Genomic DNA, 19,386 nt, shown 5'->3' on the forward strand with positions numbered 1-19,386 from the left:
CAAAGATATACTGCGCTTTAACTATAAGTCGCATCCTCTGACTACCTCAACAAAAGTCCCTTCAATTGCGAAGGTGTATAGCGACCTAGGGTCAAAAACAATTGTTCTTCGAGTTGAGGCCTAGATATACACTGTTCTAGATCGCTTTTTAGACCGCTCTATACCATGTATTGTAGTAATTCCTATCTCCAAATAATAGTTGATGTTCAATCTCTGTTTACACCTCTTTTTTTATACATTCTATATAGAAACAATACCTTTTCAAAGGTTCAAAGCCATTCCCACTATACATATATCTCGATCTTCTCCTTTCTTAGAAGTTGAATTTATTCCTAGGTACCTATAAAATACCTATCTAATAATCTTTAGCCTTATAAAGACGAGGTTCTTAGTATCCTCTTCATAACTTTATACTACGTATAGAGCTTTTCGGACCCTCCGAAAGATGTTATCTTTAGTGAAAAATGTAAAGATATCATGAAGGAGTCCAGGAAAGACGTTCTCCCCTTTTATATATGGGTTTGGAAACAAGGTTTTTGTGAATGACTGAACGAGGCCTAGGCAAAAAGAAGAAAAAAACTTGAAATCCAAGATAGCAAAACAACTGTCTTTTATCTATCTATTGCCACTTGAATGTTATTTGGGGAGCCCTGGAGGCTGCATTGGCTGACTATGAAACTATTCTACCTCTACCACATCCTCATTGTTGCTTCTCCAACATCACAACTTGGCTTCCGTAATCGGATTTGAAGGGGAACTGCAGTCCGAGATTCATCAACGTCGCACCAGTGTAAACTGCATTTCCATCAATCTTGTACGAAGCCTGCGCATCCAGACCCTGTAACCTAATACGAGGCCAAGAGTGATCAATGTTAGGCGCGAGCTGGAAGACAAACAGGACAGCCTTCTCTCCATCTTCAGCGATGAACAAAGCAGCAGGCCAGTTCGAGTCCTCGGGCAAGTTCAATCTCCACAAATCTCCATCCAGCACAATGGGGTTGACCTTCTCCGCGAGAGCAATCAGCCCAGGAAGAGCAGCTTTATCCTCAGCGGGCATCTCAGCTGGGTCGAGTTCCAAGCCAAATGACCCGCCCATCATCGCGACGTGGCCGCGGAAAGCAACTGGGACAGTCCGGCCAGTCTGCTGGTTTGGTACGGCAGACAGGTGAGCACCCATTGCACTGGGTGGGTAAGCTAGGGAGGTGCCGAGCTGAATGGAAATACGCTCAACGGCATCCGTGTCATCTGAGGTCCAGATCTGAGGGAAATACTGTAGAACACCGGGGTCGAAGCGGCCTCCGCCCGAGGCACATCCTTCCCACAGGACATCGGGGAACTTGGTGGTCAACTCGTCGAAAACCCGGTACATGCCAAGCATGTAAGCGTGAGCCGTGGAAGGGGAAGGCATTTCGTGGATTCCTCTGTTGTTGTCCCACTTGACGTAGCTGATATCTGCGCTATTCAGTATGTCCGAGACGGCCTTGATAATGAAATCTTGGACCTCAGTGAGGGCAAGGTTCAGCACGAGCTGGTTGCGTCTCTCGGTTCGCGGGTACGGTCCCGCGTGCAAAGCCCAGTCTGGGTGCTCGTGGTAAAGGGTCGAGTTTGGGTTGACCATCTCTGGCTCCACCCAGATACCGAAGCGCAAATTTGTCGAGGAGTTTGCGGCTTTCAGATCTGTGATCTTTTTCACGATTGGCTCCAGGCCGTTTGGGAAGCGATCTGGGTTTGGTACCCAGTCGCCCAGACCCTCCTCGTCATTAATGCGAGGGTACTCATCACCGAACCAACCGTCGTCCAAAACGAAGAGCTTGACGCCTACCTCGGCAGATTCCTTTGCGAGATTGTAGATACTGCTTTCGTTGAAGGTAGAGCCAAGTCCCTCCCAGCTGTTGAGCAGGGCAGGGCGATCACTAGTGGCAAACTTGCTCCTGATAAGATGCTTGCGATACAAACGATGTAATGAGCGCGACATGCCACCAATACCATCCTTAGAATAGACAGAAACGCATTCCGGGGACGCAAGAGTCTCTCCAGGGGCTAAGTTCCATGAAAGCTGACCGGAATTAAAGCCTAGAAGAGCACGAGTGAACCCCTGAGAGCCCTTCTCAACATCTATCGAGAAAGATCCCGTGTACACAAGCGAAAATCCCCATGCCTCTCCTCGAGACTCAGTAGCCGAAGGCTCCACTAATGCCAGGAACGGGTTGTGAAGGTGAGACGAGTAGCCGGTCGAACTGCCAAAGCTTTGGATTCCATACTCGACCTTTCTTCGCTCGCGATGGGCTTCTCTCGCCCAATCTCCACGAAGGCTGATCATCTCCAGATCTTCATATGGCAAGTCCACGCTCAGACTGGCCAGAGAATCGATGGTGATATTTGCGTTGCCATTGTTTGTGACATTGACGCTTCGCACGATGGCATCGTATTTGGGGAAGATCGAGTAAGAAAGATCCGCTGCGACATCGCTATACTTGTCGTATAGACTGACGACCAAGGTGCTGACATCTTCTTCCGTGCCAGTGGTAGCGGGGAGACCAGCAACGGCAGGCTTTCCAGCAATTATCTTGTGCGATTTGTATTGCAGATCAGACACGGTATACCCTGCAGACTGGCGAATACGAATCGCAGGGATCCGGAAATCACCGCGTCCCTGGTCTGGGAATTCACGGCGCACACGGCCCGAAGTACCAACCCAGCCATTGACGTCTCCCACAGACTCTAAAGGAATATCGCCTGTGACAGAGCCACCAAAGTGATCGCCCAGAAGATCACCAGTGCTGTTGTCCACGTGGAAGCGGTATGATACATTTTCGCCATTCAGGGCAAACGAAGTCCCATCTGCCACGATTGCTATAAAACGAATTGTTAGATTCATGAAGGAGAATCTGTTGATATTTGTTAAGCACTAACGCTTTGTGTTTGAGTTCTGCGCCATGACAGCCGGAAGTATAGCTACGAGGCCGGTAGCCACCGCAGCGTTCCTTGAGAAACGAACCATTTTAGCTGTGCGTTCTTGCTCCGAGAGAATACATTCCAAAAATTCTGTGCGGGATCGGAAACCATACCTTTATACTTGCACCCCAAGTGTGGAGAGGTTACATCCAGGGAGTGGATATCGGACAAGAACTCAGGATTTCAGCATTCGGCATCAATTGAGCTCGACCCAACAAAAAAAAGTGGAAATGCCAAGGATACCTGACGATAGTAACTTCCAAAGATGCCGATCGCAGGGCATATTGAGCGATATTTACATATATAAGTGTTTCGTGGAGTATTGCGGGGAGTCAAATTGCGGAGAAAACACCGGGAAATGTCCGTGTCGCGGGGCGGCTTTGAACGCTCCCTATTGGCTTGTACCTTTCAATTCCGCCTCTAAAACTGCTTTTATCCGCTAATTCTTTGATTTCTCCTCCTACACCCTTGACGAATGACGTATCATAGCTCAATTGCCGCAAACCAAAGACCGAATGAGACTGGCAAAGGCGTGCTCCGTGTGCCGGTAAAGCGATTTATCCCCAACCTCCGTGGCCCTTGCTCATACGATGCTAGTGAACGTCGGCGAAAATGCAACATTCCGGCACCCGGTCTCGCTTGTACATATTGCTCTGCTCGAGATTTGTCATGTTCTAGAACAGATCCATCCCTAGCAAAAACCAGGTCATATATATCAGAAGAATCAACTCTCGTCTCCAGGAGTGATCATCTGTTGGAGTCTGAGAAATCCACTTTGCCAGATCAATCTCTTTGCACAGAGCTAGTACGGCTCTATTTCGAATATGTGCATGATAAATTTCATTCGCTTTTCCATCGGCCCAGTCTGATGGAAGATTTGCGCCGAGGCCAAGTACCTGATCATTTAATATATGGGATCTTAGCATTATCGGCCCGGTATGATCCCTCATATCAGACCCAAGGAGTTTCAGACTGACTTTGATAGCTTTTCAAACCACCCTTCTTTTGCCGACATAGATCCTCGAGAACGAGGAAAGGGCTATGCCATAAGATGTGAAAGATTACTAGACCTGAACGATGTCTCTCTGACAACAATTCAGGTCTGTGTGATTCTTGGTGCTATTGGTGTGGTAGATGGAAAGCCTGCTTCGGAAGCAATTTACTACTCAATTGCATGCCGTATCGCCCAGCTTCTTAATCTCCCAAATTGCTATGCTGCAAATCGGGTGGAACAAGAAGTACATACAAGAGGTTCGTGTTGATATCCTCAACCCAACCATTGGAACTCAAAAGGCTTATATCTCAAAGTATGGTGGACTCTCTGCATGATAGATGTGTGGTCTTCAACAGGTGTCCGCCTCCCACGCCTAATGATCCCCCAACCCGACATTCCCCTCCCAATGAACGAAGCAACATTCCTCAGCATGAGCCGCACCCAAGGCTTCACCATAGAAGTGGAAACAGATCGGGCTTCATCTCTCCTAGCCCAAATGGTCCTCCTAAACCGAATTCTCTGCGAAATTAACGACTTCAACATCAAAGCCGCAGAAACAACCCTGGAAACAGCCTACATAGCGACAAGCATCTCCGCACTCTCCGCCAAACTCGATAACTGGCTCGCCCACCTCCCAACACACATGCACGACACCCGCGAAAACCTACTATCATTCGCTTCCCAAGGCCTAGGCCAGCTCTTCGTGACCCTTTACCTGGGCTACTACCACTACGGCCAGATGCTATTCTACAGATTCCTGCACGAAGACCTCCGTGGCTACGTGCCACGCACACACTTCTATGCAAATAAATGCAAAGAGCACGCCGTGCTGCTGTGCGAGATTATCTACAGATCCGACGAGGTGCCCGGCTGCGACGTGCTGTACAATATGGTGGGGCATGTTCTCGTCATTGCATCGACTGTTCAGATCCATATTTTGCTGTTCGGGGTTGATGGTGAGAGTGTTGCGCGGGCGAGGGGCAGGCTGGAGAGGAATTTCTGTATTCTTACGAGGCTTCGCAGGCTGTGGCCTACGCTTGATGTTTGTATGGAGCGTTTGCAGGCATTCCATCGAGCTTGTAGGCGCTCTGTTGATACTAGCTTTTGTATGGATAGGTGGATGGTGAGATTTTTGATTGAGTTTGCTAATCCAGTAAGTGATAAGGATTCTGGTGAAATCGAGAGGACGTGGGAATTAGGGGAGATTGGTAACTCAGAGGCATTGTTGGGAGATATATCAGAAAGGTAGATCAGTATGGACGGTGTATAGTTCATAATAGAGGCGGTGACGAGGGCGGTCACACTGATATATATTGTCAAAGCCCCTCCTATTCCACCAAGCCATTGTTATCGAGATCAACGTATCCTCAATGGATCCTAGCACTCAGAAAATCGTGGACTACAACGAAAGCTTACGCAAGGTGCGTCCCACACCAGTACATCCACCAAAAATCCTAAAATAACAATATCAAGATCTCAAACAGCCTCGAGAATGCACTGCAGACCTTTGGACCCTCCTCAATGCAGTATCAGGCCATATTGGGAATACTGAAGGAATGTCTACAGGACATTGAGAATGAAAGCAAAAAACGGGGCAAAGCCCAAGTGGTCGATGCAGACATGCTCAGCGCCGCCATGGGATTTTTGGAAATCGGGAAATGAGAATTAGACAATTGTATAGAATTGATACCCCTGTCATTTACTTCTGCTTGCATTAAAGCGATATATCTCATTAGGCGGCAGGTGATGAAGCAATAATACTTCAATCCCAAATGACATGGATATAGTCACGAAGGCACATATTTCACAAATGCATACATGAATGTGGATACAAGTCGTGTTCCAAGAGCCCAGATGTGCCGTTGGGTCGATAAGCTGACAGGATGGCTAACCGAACGAAACAAGGCCACGCACATACACGCAATGGGGTTAGCCTGACCAATGGACAGGACTTGATACCCCGTGGCCAGAAATTCAATATAAATCGCCCAACACCCTCCTTATACCTATTTTCCCCACCAGACGAATAAATAGCTAGCTTCCAGAAATGCAATGCCATGCAACAAACTCCAGGATCTATGCAGTCGTAAAGGCATGTCATGATAGGCGGGGTCACGGTAGAGATTTGCCTCCGTGCCGCTCGCCGAGCATCAAAATTAACCGCCACGTCAGTCCCTGTCGTATAGGTTCGTCTGTACAGACAAAGTAGCGGTTGCAGATCAGGACGGGACTGAGGTGGGGTGTGGTTAGGTAGTTTTTCTTTCTCGTTCTTGACCAAAAGCGACAGGATGCGGCCTTTCAGTCGATGAGAGGTCTCTTCTGGTTGCCAACAATGGCGACACCCAGGTGGCTGAGAGCATTGTGGTCGTTTGGTCGTACTATTGCTGGGAGGGGCAACATTGGGTTGTCTGGATTGACGTGGGCGGCATCGCGGGCGGCTTGTTCAATGGCCTCCATTTCTTCTTTACAGCCAGCATGGTCAAGGGGACATACCACGATTGGTTGTCGGATAGTGATGTCTCTTGCGGAGGTTAAGTGGGCCTGTTCTTGTGAGTCTCGAGTCTCAGGCATACTATATAACAAGATCCAGGGATAAACGTACGCGAACTGTGAGATAGTACTCGATTTTATATAGACTGGCTGTGGTAGTGAAGCCGCTCACACCATATGTGGGGAAAGCCGCCCTATTCCTGGGCAGGATCCCCTCTGCGTCGCGCAGGTCCTTGGCGGGAAACACTAATCCAAGGTTTGTCAAATAGCCGGATTGAGGCAGCTTCACTCCAATAGTCTCCGTTTTCTTTGCTAAAACTTTGACTTTGCGCTGGGGCTCGTCGCCCTCGTGGTTGTAGATGATCTCTTCGTCAATGCCAATTGTGATTTTGTTGATTGTCACTTTGCGCGCCTTGGCCATCCAACTCTCGTTTGGTGATAACTTGACATAAACGCTGACAGGGTCAAGGGGACCATAGGACCACCGTGGTAGTGAGATTGCGAGTGTGACCAAATGATCTGATACCCGCTCCGCGGACTCGGGACGATTGTACATGCCGAAAGTGGAGAGGGTGTCGTAGCGCGCAATGGGGACGGGGAAGGTATATTTGTGCTGTTCTTGCTGGCCTTGTTGCACCATAACAACCATTTCATAGTATGTCTCAGCGGTGCGACTTTGAAGCTGTACGCTGGCTGGGGGGACACGGCGCGAGGCATCGCGGCCCCCACGACCAAATGGAATAAATAGCACGAAAGGCAAATCCATAGATATTACCTCTTCATATTCCTTTCCGGCGGGACATCGGAATAGAAGCATTTCTTTGCCGACAATATCTGTAATTTCTTTCCGTGGTGGCGCCAGGCGCTTCTTTGTGAGGGAGTCGGCCGAAGGGTGAATTGTTTCGCGGCGGAGCAGGGAGATCGTGACGAGCGAAACGTTGACTGGCGCTGAAATACCGACTTCTGGGCGAATCTCGACTTTACCCTCGATACGTGGCTTGAAAGTGTTAATCAATGGCTTTGGGGGGGGGACCAGGGGGTTGCACCGCCTTGTCGTAAGACCGTGTCAAAGTGTGCTCACCATAGTCGCGGAGATTCCTGGGTACCCGATTAGAAAGTTGCCATTTGCCGGGCCTGAAACGCGCACGAAGGCGGCCATCTCGAATCACCTGTGCCTGTAGCACCATGGGCATGCGGAGGTAGGTTGGGTTGTGGGGAATATGCGAGTGGACGGGAGACGGGAGACCCTTTCGCACGGTTCATAAGGATCTGATGGTATGATAATGATGGATAGAAACCCTTAAAGCCGGAGATTAGGGGGGGAGATATTGAAAATTGAAGATTGAGAGTCGGGAGTAGTTATGATGTATGGAGTAGAAAGTGAATAAGAAGCTGAGCTCTGGCAACAAGTGGGGAAGGGTGAGCCGAGAGCGCCCCCAACCTGTTGATTTGAGCTTCGATTCGAGAAAATTTATTATGTCGATAAGTATATGTATGGTAAGGTAGGCAAACTAATTGGCGTATTGGTTTCTATGTCAGTATCTCTCTACTAGAATCTCTACCATGTACGATCTGTAGATGTGTGTGTCTCAGGTCCGATTCGTAATGTCATCATCGTCATCACACATGGGCGCTTGTATTTGTAGATCACATAATTGAGATTTATAGTGAGTAATAGGACTAGTCAAAATTAGACCATAGTATTCGGTCTAAACAGAATCTCGACTATATATGTATAGACAGACTATGTATACAACTAAACTCCATAGAATATACTCTAGAGGCGAACCATGGTCAAATTCCCCAATCTGGTTGCCAGTGCAACCATGACGTTTTCAGATTTTGAGACATTGACTAGTTACTTTACCTCACTCCATATTACTCTCCATCTCCACAGAGCTTAATATCACTTACCCACTACATTCGCACACAGACATCCTCTCTTTTTCTCTCTACAAAATGCCTCCCCGTCGCCGTGCAGGAAACCCCACCGGGGCGCAATCGACGCTATCGTTCGGATCCCAGGCCCGAGTCACAAAGCCAGTCACCGCACCCTCTACGAAGGCCAAGATCCTTGACTCGCGCTCATCGATATCCAACAAGTCTACCTCCACCACCCCGGAGCCACAGCTAGCTGTCACCACCGAACCCTCAAAACAACATGTCGCAGAGCTCGCAGTCCGACAGCAGCCCGCAGCCGAAGTCCAGCCGCCGCAAAATGAGCAAGACAAGCAGGCACTGAATTTGAACAAGCAGGATATCTGGCGATACTGGAGGAATCAGGAACAAATCCGCATCGCATCCCGGGGTAAGTCAAGCTGACTGAGAACGACAACCTGGAAGACTCGGAGGCTGACTTCGCAAATAGCACACCAACAAGGAATGGATGTAGAGGAGAAGATCCTAAGACATTTTGATCTTTCAAGTCAATATGGGGTAAGTTCCACATTTTTGCTTAACAATGATACCCCCTAACCTTTCCCCAGCCCTGCATTGGAATCTCTCGAGCCAAGCGCTGGCACCGCGCACACCAGCTGAAGCTCAACCCACCAATCGAAGTCCTTGCGGTTCTTCTCAAGGGAAAGGATACAAAGCAAGAAGCATACATAGGCGAACTGCTGTCATGATGACTTGAGGATTTGATTTATTGTTAATATTCTGCATGGCGCTGGGGTTGTATGAATGCTTATTAGATATGGGCAATCTATTAGGGCTCTCCCTTTTCAAAATTATTACAGTGTTGGCTCAAGCGACACCTGAACAGTACCATGTGACGATGAACTCTTCATCTTCAACTCCAGGGATGTCTCGATGCCTTGTGTTCAACCGAGGCGGGCTGTTTGTTTATGTTTCAGGCCAATTGAACATACACATCAATGGCTTCAAGAAACAATTGATTCAGCGAAAAAAAACAACCCAGCGTACAGATTGTTGTAGGCAGGCTGATACAATCTAGTCCCTGATCCTCGTGCCGATCACAATTACCACTTATCATGTGAAAGCTAATCAGAAACTGTTTCACCGAATCGATCGTATTTTTATATTGCTAAAAGGTTTTATCGCACCCTGTTTCCGCGTGGTCTGTGTGTACAGACCGATCTAAGCGACCCTGCTCTGTCCGGACCCGCCCCCGCGATATTCCTGATAGCTTTTTTTGTATTCTTTTTCTCCTTTTGTTCCCCAAATTTGCTGCATGTGTAAAATGATTCTTATCGCTGTGATGAGTATAATAAATATTCACAGGGCCTCGTCGGAAGGCTTTTACCAGGGTCTGGCGCCTCACGCCTCAACGGTCATTTGCTACTAATCGCTCTGACCTTTGGAACGAAGTTTAAACCAAATCCAGATGTTTCCCCCGATGCGCCTTTTATCTGGCGTACCCTGGAAGTCAATATTGAGTGGCTGGACAATATGTCTCGCTAACAAAATCCAGAGTGGCGAGACTAGTCCTTGGTCCAGAATGAATCTTTGTCCATGTGATCGTCTCTTTCCTGATCTCTGTGATTAACCCCACGCTGCAACAATTATTAGCGTGCTTGGCAGCAGCGCCTGCTCTCCATATCATAGACGAAGCTTCTGGTTCAATCTTTGATTTGACTGGACCAACCCCGCTGAAATGTCTCACTTAGCTGGGCCGTAGAGCAGCCCGCTCTTGTCCTACCCCGGATGTCTTTCCTTTCACCAATATTTATTAATAATGTGGCCAATACATTCAAGATTGCGCTATTGAATTATTGTTGCACAGCAGGAGAGGTCAACACCACATTATGCAGGTACGGTTAACCTAGATCGATTTAAGTCACTCGAAAGATGCTAATAATCTGGTAATCTCGCTAGCCTATGGTTATTCCGGACTAAATCGAATGGTCTTGAAGCCTCAAGAACTTTGGATACGCCCGGGGCGCTCCTTGAGAAACATATTGGTAGCACATCTACGGAGTGAAGAGTAAAAGCAATTTGCTTCCACCAGCCATATATCGGCGGTAGATCAAGTTCCGTGGCTCACAGGGTATATAGGCTCATTCCACATTCAATTTACACATGTACACAGTTATCCCCTGAGTTTTGACCCTTTCAATGAACCCAAGGATAGCGACCGTGTACTACCCCAAGCACTATAAGTAGAAATATTCATAACATGTAAATTATATTAATTGCTGACAGATTCGGGGGCCACAACCCAAAAAGGCATAGTTCGATGCTACGCTCTCTTCGGGCCCTGCCGGGGCCCTGCCGGGGGTCCCAACTTTCTTCCCCGGATTTTCCTGGGGACGTATTCAATACGCTTTGTTTTGCCACTGCGTTTCCACACTTGATCAATTGTTCTGTCATACTTCTGTAACGCAGATTCTTAACGGAGTACTCCGTACAGGCTTGCGTATCCCGCATTCCTCGATCTACACCGCTGACTTGAACATGACCTACAAAGGGCATTGTGCAGTGGGGACGCTGCACAACCGCATGTGCCACCATTTGGACATGGGAAGTACCGTTCCCTTGAACTAAGGGTCTGGTTCTTACAAAGTGGAAATTAAAGCTAAAGTTCTCATCCGGCCGTATGACTAGCTGCAAGAGGGGGCCGCAGCACGAACGGACATTGCCACTGGTCCAGCCTTTGATGGCTTCCCAGTTCGTCCGGGTCTAGTCCTTACTTGGCAACGCGGGCATACGTACGCCGTACTAGACACCAAGACCTCGAGGCCAATCTTCTTCGCTGTTACTGTCAATCGGTTACAGGAACCAAAGGACCTGGCGTCAGCCATCAGTCTTGGCTATGCAATGAGTGGACAGGGTCCTCAGTCGGTGGTAATTACGGATCTGAGTCAACCGCGGCCTTATTCCTGCTTGTTCGTCGATACTTTGTATTAAGCATGGGAGACATGTGATGGTCCCATCCGTCAATCTTTGGTACTACCCTGCCAGGGGTCTTTCCATCGAGTTAGGGCGCTGGCAAAGCTTATAAGAGGGGCATGTCCCGTCCAAGTCTGGATCTTCTTTTCGACAACTCAACCGCACTCGCTGATTACCTGACTGTCGTTTCCGGCACGCCTTCTACATTAATATATTTTTATTATCCAGTCCTGTCTATCTTGTCAAGATGAAGTTCTCCGCCACCCTTGTTGCCCTCGTTGCCGCCACTCTGGCTCAGGCCCAGCTTCCTGATGTCCCCACTTGCTCGGTAAGATTCATCGGGCTGCCGATCAGATATCAGAAGACCACCACTAATACTGCCTCTAGCTCCAATGCTTCCTGACTGCCCTCGGTGGTGACGGATGCTCCGAGCTGCTCGACTTCAACTGCCACTGCCAGAAGACCTCCCTGGTCAGCACCATCACCCCCTGCGTGCAGAAGGCATGCGGAGTCTCCGACCAGATCTGTATGTCAATTCAAGTCCATTCCTAACCAATCCCTCCAACTGACATTTTCTCTAGCCGTCTCCAACGCCGTCGTCGCCCAGTGCTCCTCCGCCGGCCACCCCATCTCGGTGCCTCCGATCGCCACTACCAGTGCCTCCAGTGCCAGCGCTAGCGAGTCCAGCTCTTCTAGCTCCGCTCCTGCTGAGACCAGCGCCACCCCCACTGCCACCGCATCCGCTACTGGCAGCTCCAGCGCCGCCGAGTCTTCTTCCGCTGCGTCTTCTTCCGCTGCTGAGTCCTCTTCCGCTGCTGGCTCCCACACTGCCGGCCACTCCAGCGGTGCTGCTACCTCCACCCATGCGGCTACCAAGACCGGCTCGGCCTCTTCCTCGGCCTCCTCGCCCGTCTACACTGGCGCTGCCGCCAATGTCAAGGGTAACCTTGCCGGTGTTGCTGCTTTCGCCGCTGCTGCCGCTTACGTTCTGTAAATATATCTATACCTAATTTGAAGCTCTTGTCGGATCTTGGAACCGGCCTATCTTTTTTGGATGGTTGGTTGAGCTGATGACAGTGCTGTATCGCCCTGTATAGTTGAGACGCTTAATAACAATGCACGCTTTGTTTTACTTTTCGTGCAAAATGGATATTTATGACTTGGACATTTGATTTCTCGTAGTTGATAGTCTATGATATCAGCTGTGTTCCTGATCAAAAATTTATAGAACAGGATAGAGTTGAGGGAAACATGGTTCGATGACATCAGTGTGGGGTGCAAGACAAGCATTTGAGCTTACTTTCTTTTTGTGCATCGTAAGTTTTATCCATCCATGGATCTTGATATTTTCTTTTGCTAACATTGATCTTCTGTTCATATCAAACTCCTGATTACTCTCTAATTATGCCAGGCTCTGATTCAAAATTCAGTCATCTGCCCCGCGCGGCGGTTGGACCTTTGACCTGTCCATACGAGGTAAGCATGTACTGCCATGAGCCCTCAACACCATAGTCTAACACGCAGACAAGGGATCATCTGTTCTCCAATCATCACAGTTCAACAAAGGCTCTGCTTTCACAGAAGAGGAACGATCAGCGTTCAAACTCCGCGGTCTCCTTCCACCGAATATACAAACACTGGATGAACAGGTCGAACGTGCTTACCAGCAATACAGCAGCAGACCGGATGATCTAGCAAAGAACACCTTCCTGTCTAGCATGAAAGCGCAAAATGAAGTGCTCTACTACAAGGTCTGAAGACACGAATCGAATGTACTTCATATACACTTACTAACTCTTAATTAGCTTATCCAAACTCATCTTAAGGAGATGTTCAGTGTGATTTACACACCTACCGAAGGAGACGCAATCCAGAATTACTCGCGATTGTTTAGAAAACCCGAGGGTTGTTTCTTGAACATCAATGACCAAGATCGCATTGAGGAACATCTTTCGGCTTTCGGGACTGGAGACGATGTTGATTATATTGTTGTTAGTGATGGAGAGGAGGTGAGTTTATAATTGAGCGGTGACTATACTAAACCGTACTAATGGTGCCATATTCGATAGATCTTGGGTATCGGGGACCAGGGCGTCGGTGCCATTCTCATATCCGTCGCCAAACTGGTCATCACCACACTGTGTGCGGGGATTCATCCATCGCGACAACTTCCGGTTGTATTGGATTGCGGAACAAATGTATGTTTGGCTGACTACAGTTTAGTCCACATTTGCTAATGATCTCCATAGAATGAAGAGCTTCTCAATGACCAGCTGTACTTGGGTCTGCGGCAGCACCGTGCCAGAGGGGAGAGATACGACGATTTCGTGGACAAGTTTATTCAAGCCGCTCGGAAGCGTTTCCCCAAAGCTTATATCCACTTGTATGTTGGCTCCGCTCTCGATATTTGAATACAGCTAACAATCCCAGTGAGGACTTTGGGTTGAATAATGCACGCAGAATCCTTGACCGGTATCAGTCACAGATCCCATGCTTCAATGACGATATCCAAGGAACAGGATGTGTCACCCTCGCTGCTATGCTGGCTGCTCTTGAAATTAGCAGTGTTAAATTGGAAGATGTGCGTGTGGTTATCTTCGGTTCGGGCACCGCCGGTACTGGTATTGCGGACCAAATCACGGACACTATTGCAACTGAAACGGGCAAGCCAAAGGACGATGCTTCGAAGCAGATATGGTAAGTAGCGGCAGGAGGTTTGAATACTAGAGTGATCTTCAACTGACGTAACCCATTTGTCTAGGTGTATTGACAAGCCTGGCCTTCTTGTGAAATCTCTTGGTGATAAACTGACAGATGGCCAACGATCGTTCGCACGAGACGACAAGGACTGGCCAGACAACGAGCGAGACTTAGAGTCTGTTATCAAGAAGGCCCAGCCTCACGTTCTCATCGGAACATCTACAAAGCCAGGCGCGTTCACCGAAAATATCATCCGTGAGATGGCACGCCACGTAGAGAGACCTATCGTGTTCCCCCTAAGCAACCCAACACGACTCCACGAAGCGAAGCCCAATGATATCTACAAATGGACCGAAGGACGCGCTCTCGTGGCTACAGGTAGTCCATTCCCACCAGTCAAATATAATGGCAAGGAATACGAAGTCGGTAAGAAAGCGAAGCACCCAAATGGCATTGCCTTGCCAGTTTACTAATGACATTTCAGCGGAGTGTAATAACTCAACTTGTTTCCCGGGTATCGGGCTTGGAGCAGTTCTTTCTCAGTGTCGGCTTTTGTCTAAGAAGATGCTCGTCGCAGCAGTGGAGGCACTCAAAGCACGGTCACCAGCTCTGAAAGACGCCGATAAGCCGCTACTTCCTGATGTTGAGGATGTTCGTGATATCAGTGTGGACATCGCAGCCGCGGTGATTAAGTGTGCGGTGCAGGAAGGACTTGCGCAGCAAGATGGGATCCCTGACGATGACTCGGAACTTCGGGAGTGGATTCAGGTCCAGATGTGGGAGGCTGGTTACAGACCTCTGGTTAGTAAGAAGTAGAATGGGGCGATTGTTTGGTTCTTGTATACATTCTACTTGGAGGAATATCGTTGCAACTGTCTTTTGGAGTTCGTCTTAGTGTGATTTTACGAATACTTTATGAGACAACTCCTTCCATCTATCTATAGAGCAGTAGCTCTTTCAAGATGGGAATTTTGTAATTGTTCAAAATGTAAATGCAATATGTTACAACCTGCTCGATAATACCTTGAACCTATGTGATCAAAAGAGAAAATGGAAAGCTACAGATTAAAATGAAAAGAATCAAATGCAAGATACCATTTAAGGAACCCACAGACGCACGAATCCCCCAACCTCCTGCCTACAGGTCACACAACTCCCGAAGTTATTCATAGCAAGACTAACACGACAGTCCTCGCAGATGCACAGACAGCGACAGGGCCATGTAATGATGGCACGTGGGCTTGTCTGGCAGACGACACAAGGCGGACCATTAGGGCCGAGACCCGATGCGCCTGATTCCCAAGTGTGGGTACTGGCATTGAACGAAGTCTCTGAGCGACGTGAAAGGATGAGTTTTTCGAGGATCTCGGATTCTTCTTCGGCCGTAGGCTTGGTACGCACTTCAGATTCTGATTGCATGGCATTTAACTGGTGTAGACGTGACGAAAATATGATGCGGGATCTCTCCCTCTCGACTTGCTTCTGGTAGCGGCTGCGCGTCATGATTTGAGGACCCTCTTCGTTTGTTTTGAGATGCGCTGCTAGGATCTGTGCTTCTTCTCTACTCTCACGGTCCCGAGGATCAAGAAGGCGAGCGAGCGTGCTCATGTCTATTAATGAATCTTGAAGTGGAGGGCTTGCCCTGTCTGCGTGCGGATCACGTTGAGTGGGAGTTCGACGACCATCGGATGATGATGGGTAATTTTCCCATTCTGACTCCGAGGCATTGGTAGACATGGAGACCATACTTGTGGTATCGAAGTCATCCGATGGTGGGTGGTAATCTGAAGTGTGGTCTTGGTTTCCCCATGCACCACCGATTTTCCACCAGCCATACAGCCTGTCGTCCAACCGGGTTTCATCTGCACCCATCCAGTCCGGTCGATTGGCACGCTCTCGCTTTCTCATCTCAATTTCAACATCAAATTCGCCGTTTTCGGGAAGTTCAAGCTCGCCGGTATCAGATAAAATCCAGAAATCCAAAGGTTGCCTCTGGGTCTCTTTGCCAGAACCGGACGTCTGTCGGCGGTGGCCAATGAGGCGTTTCAGCCACATTGGCCGAGCACTGATTCCCAATCGATCAAGGACATTGCTGAGTCCATATACAACCCACCGGAGCACCAGGAGGGAAATTGCGCGGAAGAATGAGAGCACATGCCACAATCTAATTGAAACGCGCACAGCGCCTACTCCTCCTAGCTCGGCTTCAGAGCGAACGGCACGAGACCCGTTCTTTTTCTTTTCAATCTTCTGTTCGCGGTTGTAGCCAGTCTCCCACGTTTGAGCCTTCTCGGGTATATCAAAGCTTGCGAAGCCCATGGCCTCAATAGGTCGAGTGTTGGATTCGTGTTGCGAATGTCCGTAGGAAATCTTCTGTCGCCGAGCCTCGATCTCAGCCAGCCGGTCCTCCTCCAGCCATGTCATCCGCCTCGCAATGACTGCTTTTCCTTCATTCAAGAACACGGCTTCGCTTGCAGCTGTTAGAGCGACGTATCCAACCCGGAGTAATGTTGTATAAAAGTCTTCATGTCTATTGATGCGGATGCTTCGTATTTGGCTCGAGCCTTGCATGTTTTCATGGGCCAGCATGAAACGATCATAAATTGAAACGGGTTGGGCATCTTCCGAAGGGAGCGAGAAAGCGGTAATAGTAAGTGCAAGTCCGTATATCACGAAACAGATGAGTATTCCAGCGAGGACCAGGATATGAGGGATGAATCCAACAATACACACAGTCGGGAATTTGAGGACACCAGTTTCGATGCTGACAGGTGGCCCCCCTTCTAAACCCCACGACATGGCGGCCATGAAGCAGGCACCCCAAAGAGCAGTGTTGAAAAGTCGATATCTGCTTTGCTTGCCGAAAATGTCTAAAATGTGAGATGATGCGCTATTGCAACACGAGATCAATGCAATCAGTAATAGTTCTGGCGTAACGTTCATACGTTCCAGGACCTGGGACCTGGTGAGAAGTTGAAGGACGGAGGTTGCACTGTCGTCTGATTCGCCAGCCATGGCACTAAGAGGGCTTTGTTTGGGAAGACCGAACATGCCTAGTCCGATGGATTTGCTTATCATCGACTCAGCTTCCGCAAAGGCAAGCGAGTGTTCGAATATGGACATGCCGGTCTCTGTCATCACTGGTCTACCTTGCAATGCGCACGACAGCGTTTCAACAAAGTGGCTCAAGCAAAGAATCACGAATGTCGGCCATAGAAGAGAAAATGATCCATATGGGAGTTCGGAGTTACTTCCGCGCGCCATCTTCACAGCTTTGCAAGACTGCTCTTCGGACTCCCATCCAAGCAGAGTCGAGCTGAGAGAGTACAGCGCACCTCCATCACTAGAATAATCAAAGACGAGTTGCTTTTCGGGGGCGCCGTAGCGCATTGTAGAAAAGGATGGTGCGGTTTGACACCGGATGGCGCGAAGCAAGCTCACGATCTGATAGGCAAATAGAAGAACAGGAATCAAGCGAAGAGCCACACGCCTTTCCCATCCAAGTCTGAGGTGTCGCCGTGTGGATGCATATATAGTGATTCGGTTTAGAATAAGCGCCTAGGCCTGTTAGCGTAGCCAGTATAGATGTTCGGAGCCCGAGCTTACCTCCACCAGACAAGCAAATGACCATAGACTTGTCAGGTACCCGAAGAATCCACCTAGCTTCTTCAGAGCGGCCAAGAACTCGGCAATATAGTAACTACCATCCTGGCCCGCTACATCGGCGAACCCACTTCCCGCCATATCCGCGGTTGCATGGGTTGCTGCTGCACTGCCAGTCCCGGCTGTTGAGCCGACTCCTTTCCAGAGCGTGTTGATTCCAGTTATTCTAACGAAGGTAAGAGGAACCGTTCGAAGGGCAAATGTTTCAGCGTGTTGAAAGGCACGAAGGGGGGATGTCAAGAGTTGGAGCGGTAAAGAGGACAATGACGATGTTGCCGGGGATGGCGTTGGGGTATTTAGTTGCTGTAGTAAAGATGCGCTTGTGCTTGCTATTGTAGAGGGCTCCACGATGCCAGACATGACGGGCCGATATGATGTCTTTGTTGGTGATCCTTATCGGTGATCCGGGGGAGGCAATCAAAGCGGAACACCGCCGATACGCCCAGAGATCGTGGGTACAGGCGGATTCAATAATCAGTGGTTGAACGAGACCGCAAAAGTACTATAAAACACAGTGAGCCACGCTCCTGCGAACTGCATCCCGTAATTCGAGATGGTTTGATGGAACAGCGGGCTCCGCGATAGCGGCCACCTAATTCCGGTGGCTGAGTAAGCGGATGCAGGCCCGCGGGCCGGGGTTGGGGTTGGGGTCGGGGTTGAGACTCAAAGATTCAGGGATGAGCGTTCTCTTAGGGATTGCTACATGAGTAAATATGTTGAATTTTTTTAGATGTGTTGTATACAAAGCCAATATATTGAAAAAAAGAAATGTTTGGTTTTGCCTATAATTGAAGTTCAAGCTATGTACTATATCACCACGTAGACTGAATCTAGTCAACTACAATGCTCCAGCGCTAGTAATATGCAATATCAACATGTATTTGAATGTGTCCTTTGATTCAAAGCCCGAGCCTGTGGTTAATAGACAAGCGCGCGATCGTTGGATGTTGATCTTCCATCATCTTTAGACAAATTCAGCCATAGGGAAATGAGCCGTTTGCATATGCTCAGATGGGTTTCAGTTCTTGTGCGAGAATATGCAAAATAATGGAACAATAGAAGCAAGAGAATAACCATGTTGGATCAGTTCTATGTCGTAGAATACATGTGTCGTAGAAAACATGCCATGGCATTACACCATGACCGAGCCTGTGTGAGCAACCGAAACTCCGTGCGATACCGTTAAATCATATGTCGCTATCGTTGCGCCGTTAAATATTGTCAAGATGGGGATCTGACCCATTGGTACCGAGCCTCAGTTGGGTGCTGGAAGACCGACTTGCAAAATATCATAAACCATCAAGTATCCAAGTAATCGGCCGCCATCAAGAGTTCTAAGCATAGCTCAGGTGGAATGTCCATGTCTGGCACGTTGGTCTGGTCTTTGTGCTTTTCATGATAGCAGAAGTATTCACAGACCTTCTCGAGGACGAGGCCACTATAAGAAGAAAGGTCCGTTAGTATCTTCAACGCAGTTATAGAGAATCAGAACGTACGACATGTTGACCAGCTTGCAGCGACCAGTAAGGCCCTCGGAGAAATTACCTGCGAGTAGTTAGTGAAGCCCGTGCAGCACTGGACAACAAATCCACGTACTCGGACGAGAGGGGTCCAGCATGCTTCGAATAGTACCTGAGATACAGGCTGCACTGCGGGGAATGACAAACTCATAGTCATCATCTGAGACTAATGTCACATATTCAGAAGTTGGATCCGCCATGATGAGGTGCGCT

General features: G+C 48.7%; 8 protein-coding genes across 8 annotated transcripts; 4 read left to right on the forward strand and 4 right to left on the reverse strand.

The window, feature by feature from the left end:
* Window positions 1-700: 700 nt before the first annotated feature.
* N7529_002265 (alpha-galactosidase) lies at window positions 701-3,001 on the reverse strand (the record flags this gene model as incomplete). The annotated part of the gene is made up of 2 exons (XM_057237793.1): window positions 701-2,853; window positions 2,914-3,001. The coding sequence occupies 2 exons, from the start codon at window positions 2,999-3,001 to the stop codon at window positions 701-703; spliced, it is 2,241 nt and encodes a 746-aa protein (XP_057100404.1).
* Window positions 3,002-4,325: 1,324 nt separating this feature from the next.
* N7529_002266 (fungal specific transcription factor domain-containing protein) lies at window positions 4,326-5,198 on the forward strand (the record flags this gene model as incomplete). Its single annotated transcript, XM_057237794.1, has 1 exon — window positions 4,326-5,198. One exon carries the CDS (start codon window positions 4,326-4,328, stop codon window positions 5,196-5,198), a length of 873 nt encoding a protein of 290 aa, XP_057100405.1.
* Window positions 5,199-6,247: 1,049 nt separating this feature from the next.
* On the reverse strand, window positions 6,248-7,598 carry N7529_002267 (arrestin C-terminal domain-containing protein; the record flags this gene model as incomplete). The annotated part of the gene is made up of 3 exons (XM_057237795.1): window positions 6,248-6,490; window positions 6,552-7,436; window positions 7,521-7,598. The coding sequence occupies 3 exons, from the start codon at window positions 7,596-7,598 to the stop codon at window positions 6,248-6,250; spliced, it is 1,206 nt and encodes a 401-aa protein (XP_057100406.1).
* Window positions 7,599-8,398: 800 nt separating this feature from the next.
* On the forward strand, window positions 8,399-9,066 carry N7529_002268 (putative DNA polymerase delta subunit 4; the record flags this gene model as incomplete). The annotated part of the gene is made up of 3 exons (XM_057237796.1): window positions 8,399-8,747; window positions 8,808-8,875; window positions 8,926-9,066. The coding sequence occupies 3 exons, from the start codon at window positions 8,399-8,401 to the stop codon at window positions 9,064-9,066; spliced, it is 558 nt and encodes a 185-aa protein (XP_057100407.1).
* Window positions 9,067-11,537: 2,471 nt separating this feature from the next.
* N7529_002269 (CFEM domain-containing protein) lies at window positions 11,538-12,284 on the forward strand (the record flags this gene model as incomplete). The annotated part of the gene is made up of 3 exons (XM_057237797.1): window positions 11,538-11,618; window positions 11,678-11,816; window positions 11,872-12,284. 3 exons carry the CDS (start codon window positions 11,538-11,540, stop codon window positions 12,282-12,284), a joined length of 633 nt encoding a protein of 210 aa, XP_057100408.1.
* A 410-nt stretch (window positions 12,285-12,694) lies between these two features.
* On the forward strand, window positions 12,695-14,806 carry N7529_002270 (NAD-dependent malic enzyme; the record flags this gene model as incomplete). The annotated part of the gene is made up of 8 exons (XM_057237798.1): window positions 12,695-12,766; window positions 12,820-13,041; window positions 13,096-13,299; window positions 13,360-13,488; window positions 13,540-13,673; window positions 13,721-13,987; window positions 14,052-14,416; window positions 14,475-14,806. 8 exons carry the CDS (start codon window positions 12,695-12,697, stop codon window positions 14,804-14,806), a joined length of 1,725 nt encoding a protein of 574 aa, XP_057100409.1.
* A 282-nt stretch (window positions 14,807-15,088) lies between these two features.
* Window positions 15,089-18,013, reverse strand: N7529_002271 (putative ubiquitin-protein ligase (Asi3); the record flags this gene model as incomplete). Its single annotated transcript, XM_057237799.1, has 2 exons — window positions 15,089-17,548; window positions 17,597-18,013. 2 exons carry the CDS (start codon window positions 18,011-18,013, stop codon window positions 15,089-15,091), a joined length of 2,877 nt encoding a protein of 958 aa, XP_057100410.1.
* Window positions 18,014-18,952: 939 nt separating this feature from the next.
* On the reverse strand, window positions 18,953-19,373 carry N7529_002272 (elongin C; the record flags this gene model as incomplete). The annotated part of the gene is made up of 3 exons (XM_057237800.1): window positions 18,953-19,091; window positions 19,150-19,198; window positions 19,250-19,373. The coding sequence occupies 3 exons, from the start codon at window positions 19,371-19,373 to the stop codon at window positions 18,953-18,955; spliced, it is 312 nt and encodes a 103-aa protein (XP_057100411.1).
* Between the last annotated feature and the right edge of the window lie 13 nt (window positions 19,374-19,386).

This window comes from Penicillium soppii (genome assembly GCF_028829465.1).
Source record: "Penicillium soppii strain IBT 18220 chromosome Unknown utg000003l, whole genome shotgun sequence".
Taxonomy (NCBI): Eukaryota; Fungi; Ascomycota; class Eurotiomycetes; order Eurotiales; family Aspergillaceae; genus Penicillium; species Penicillium soppii.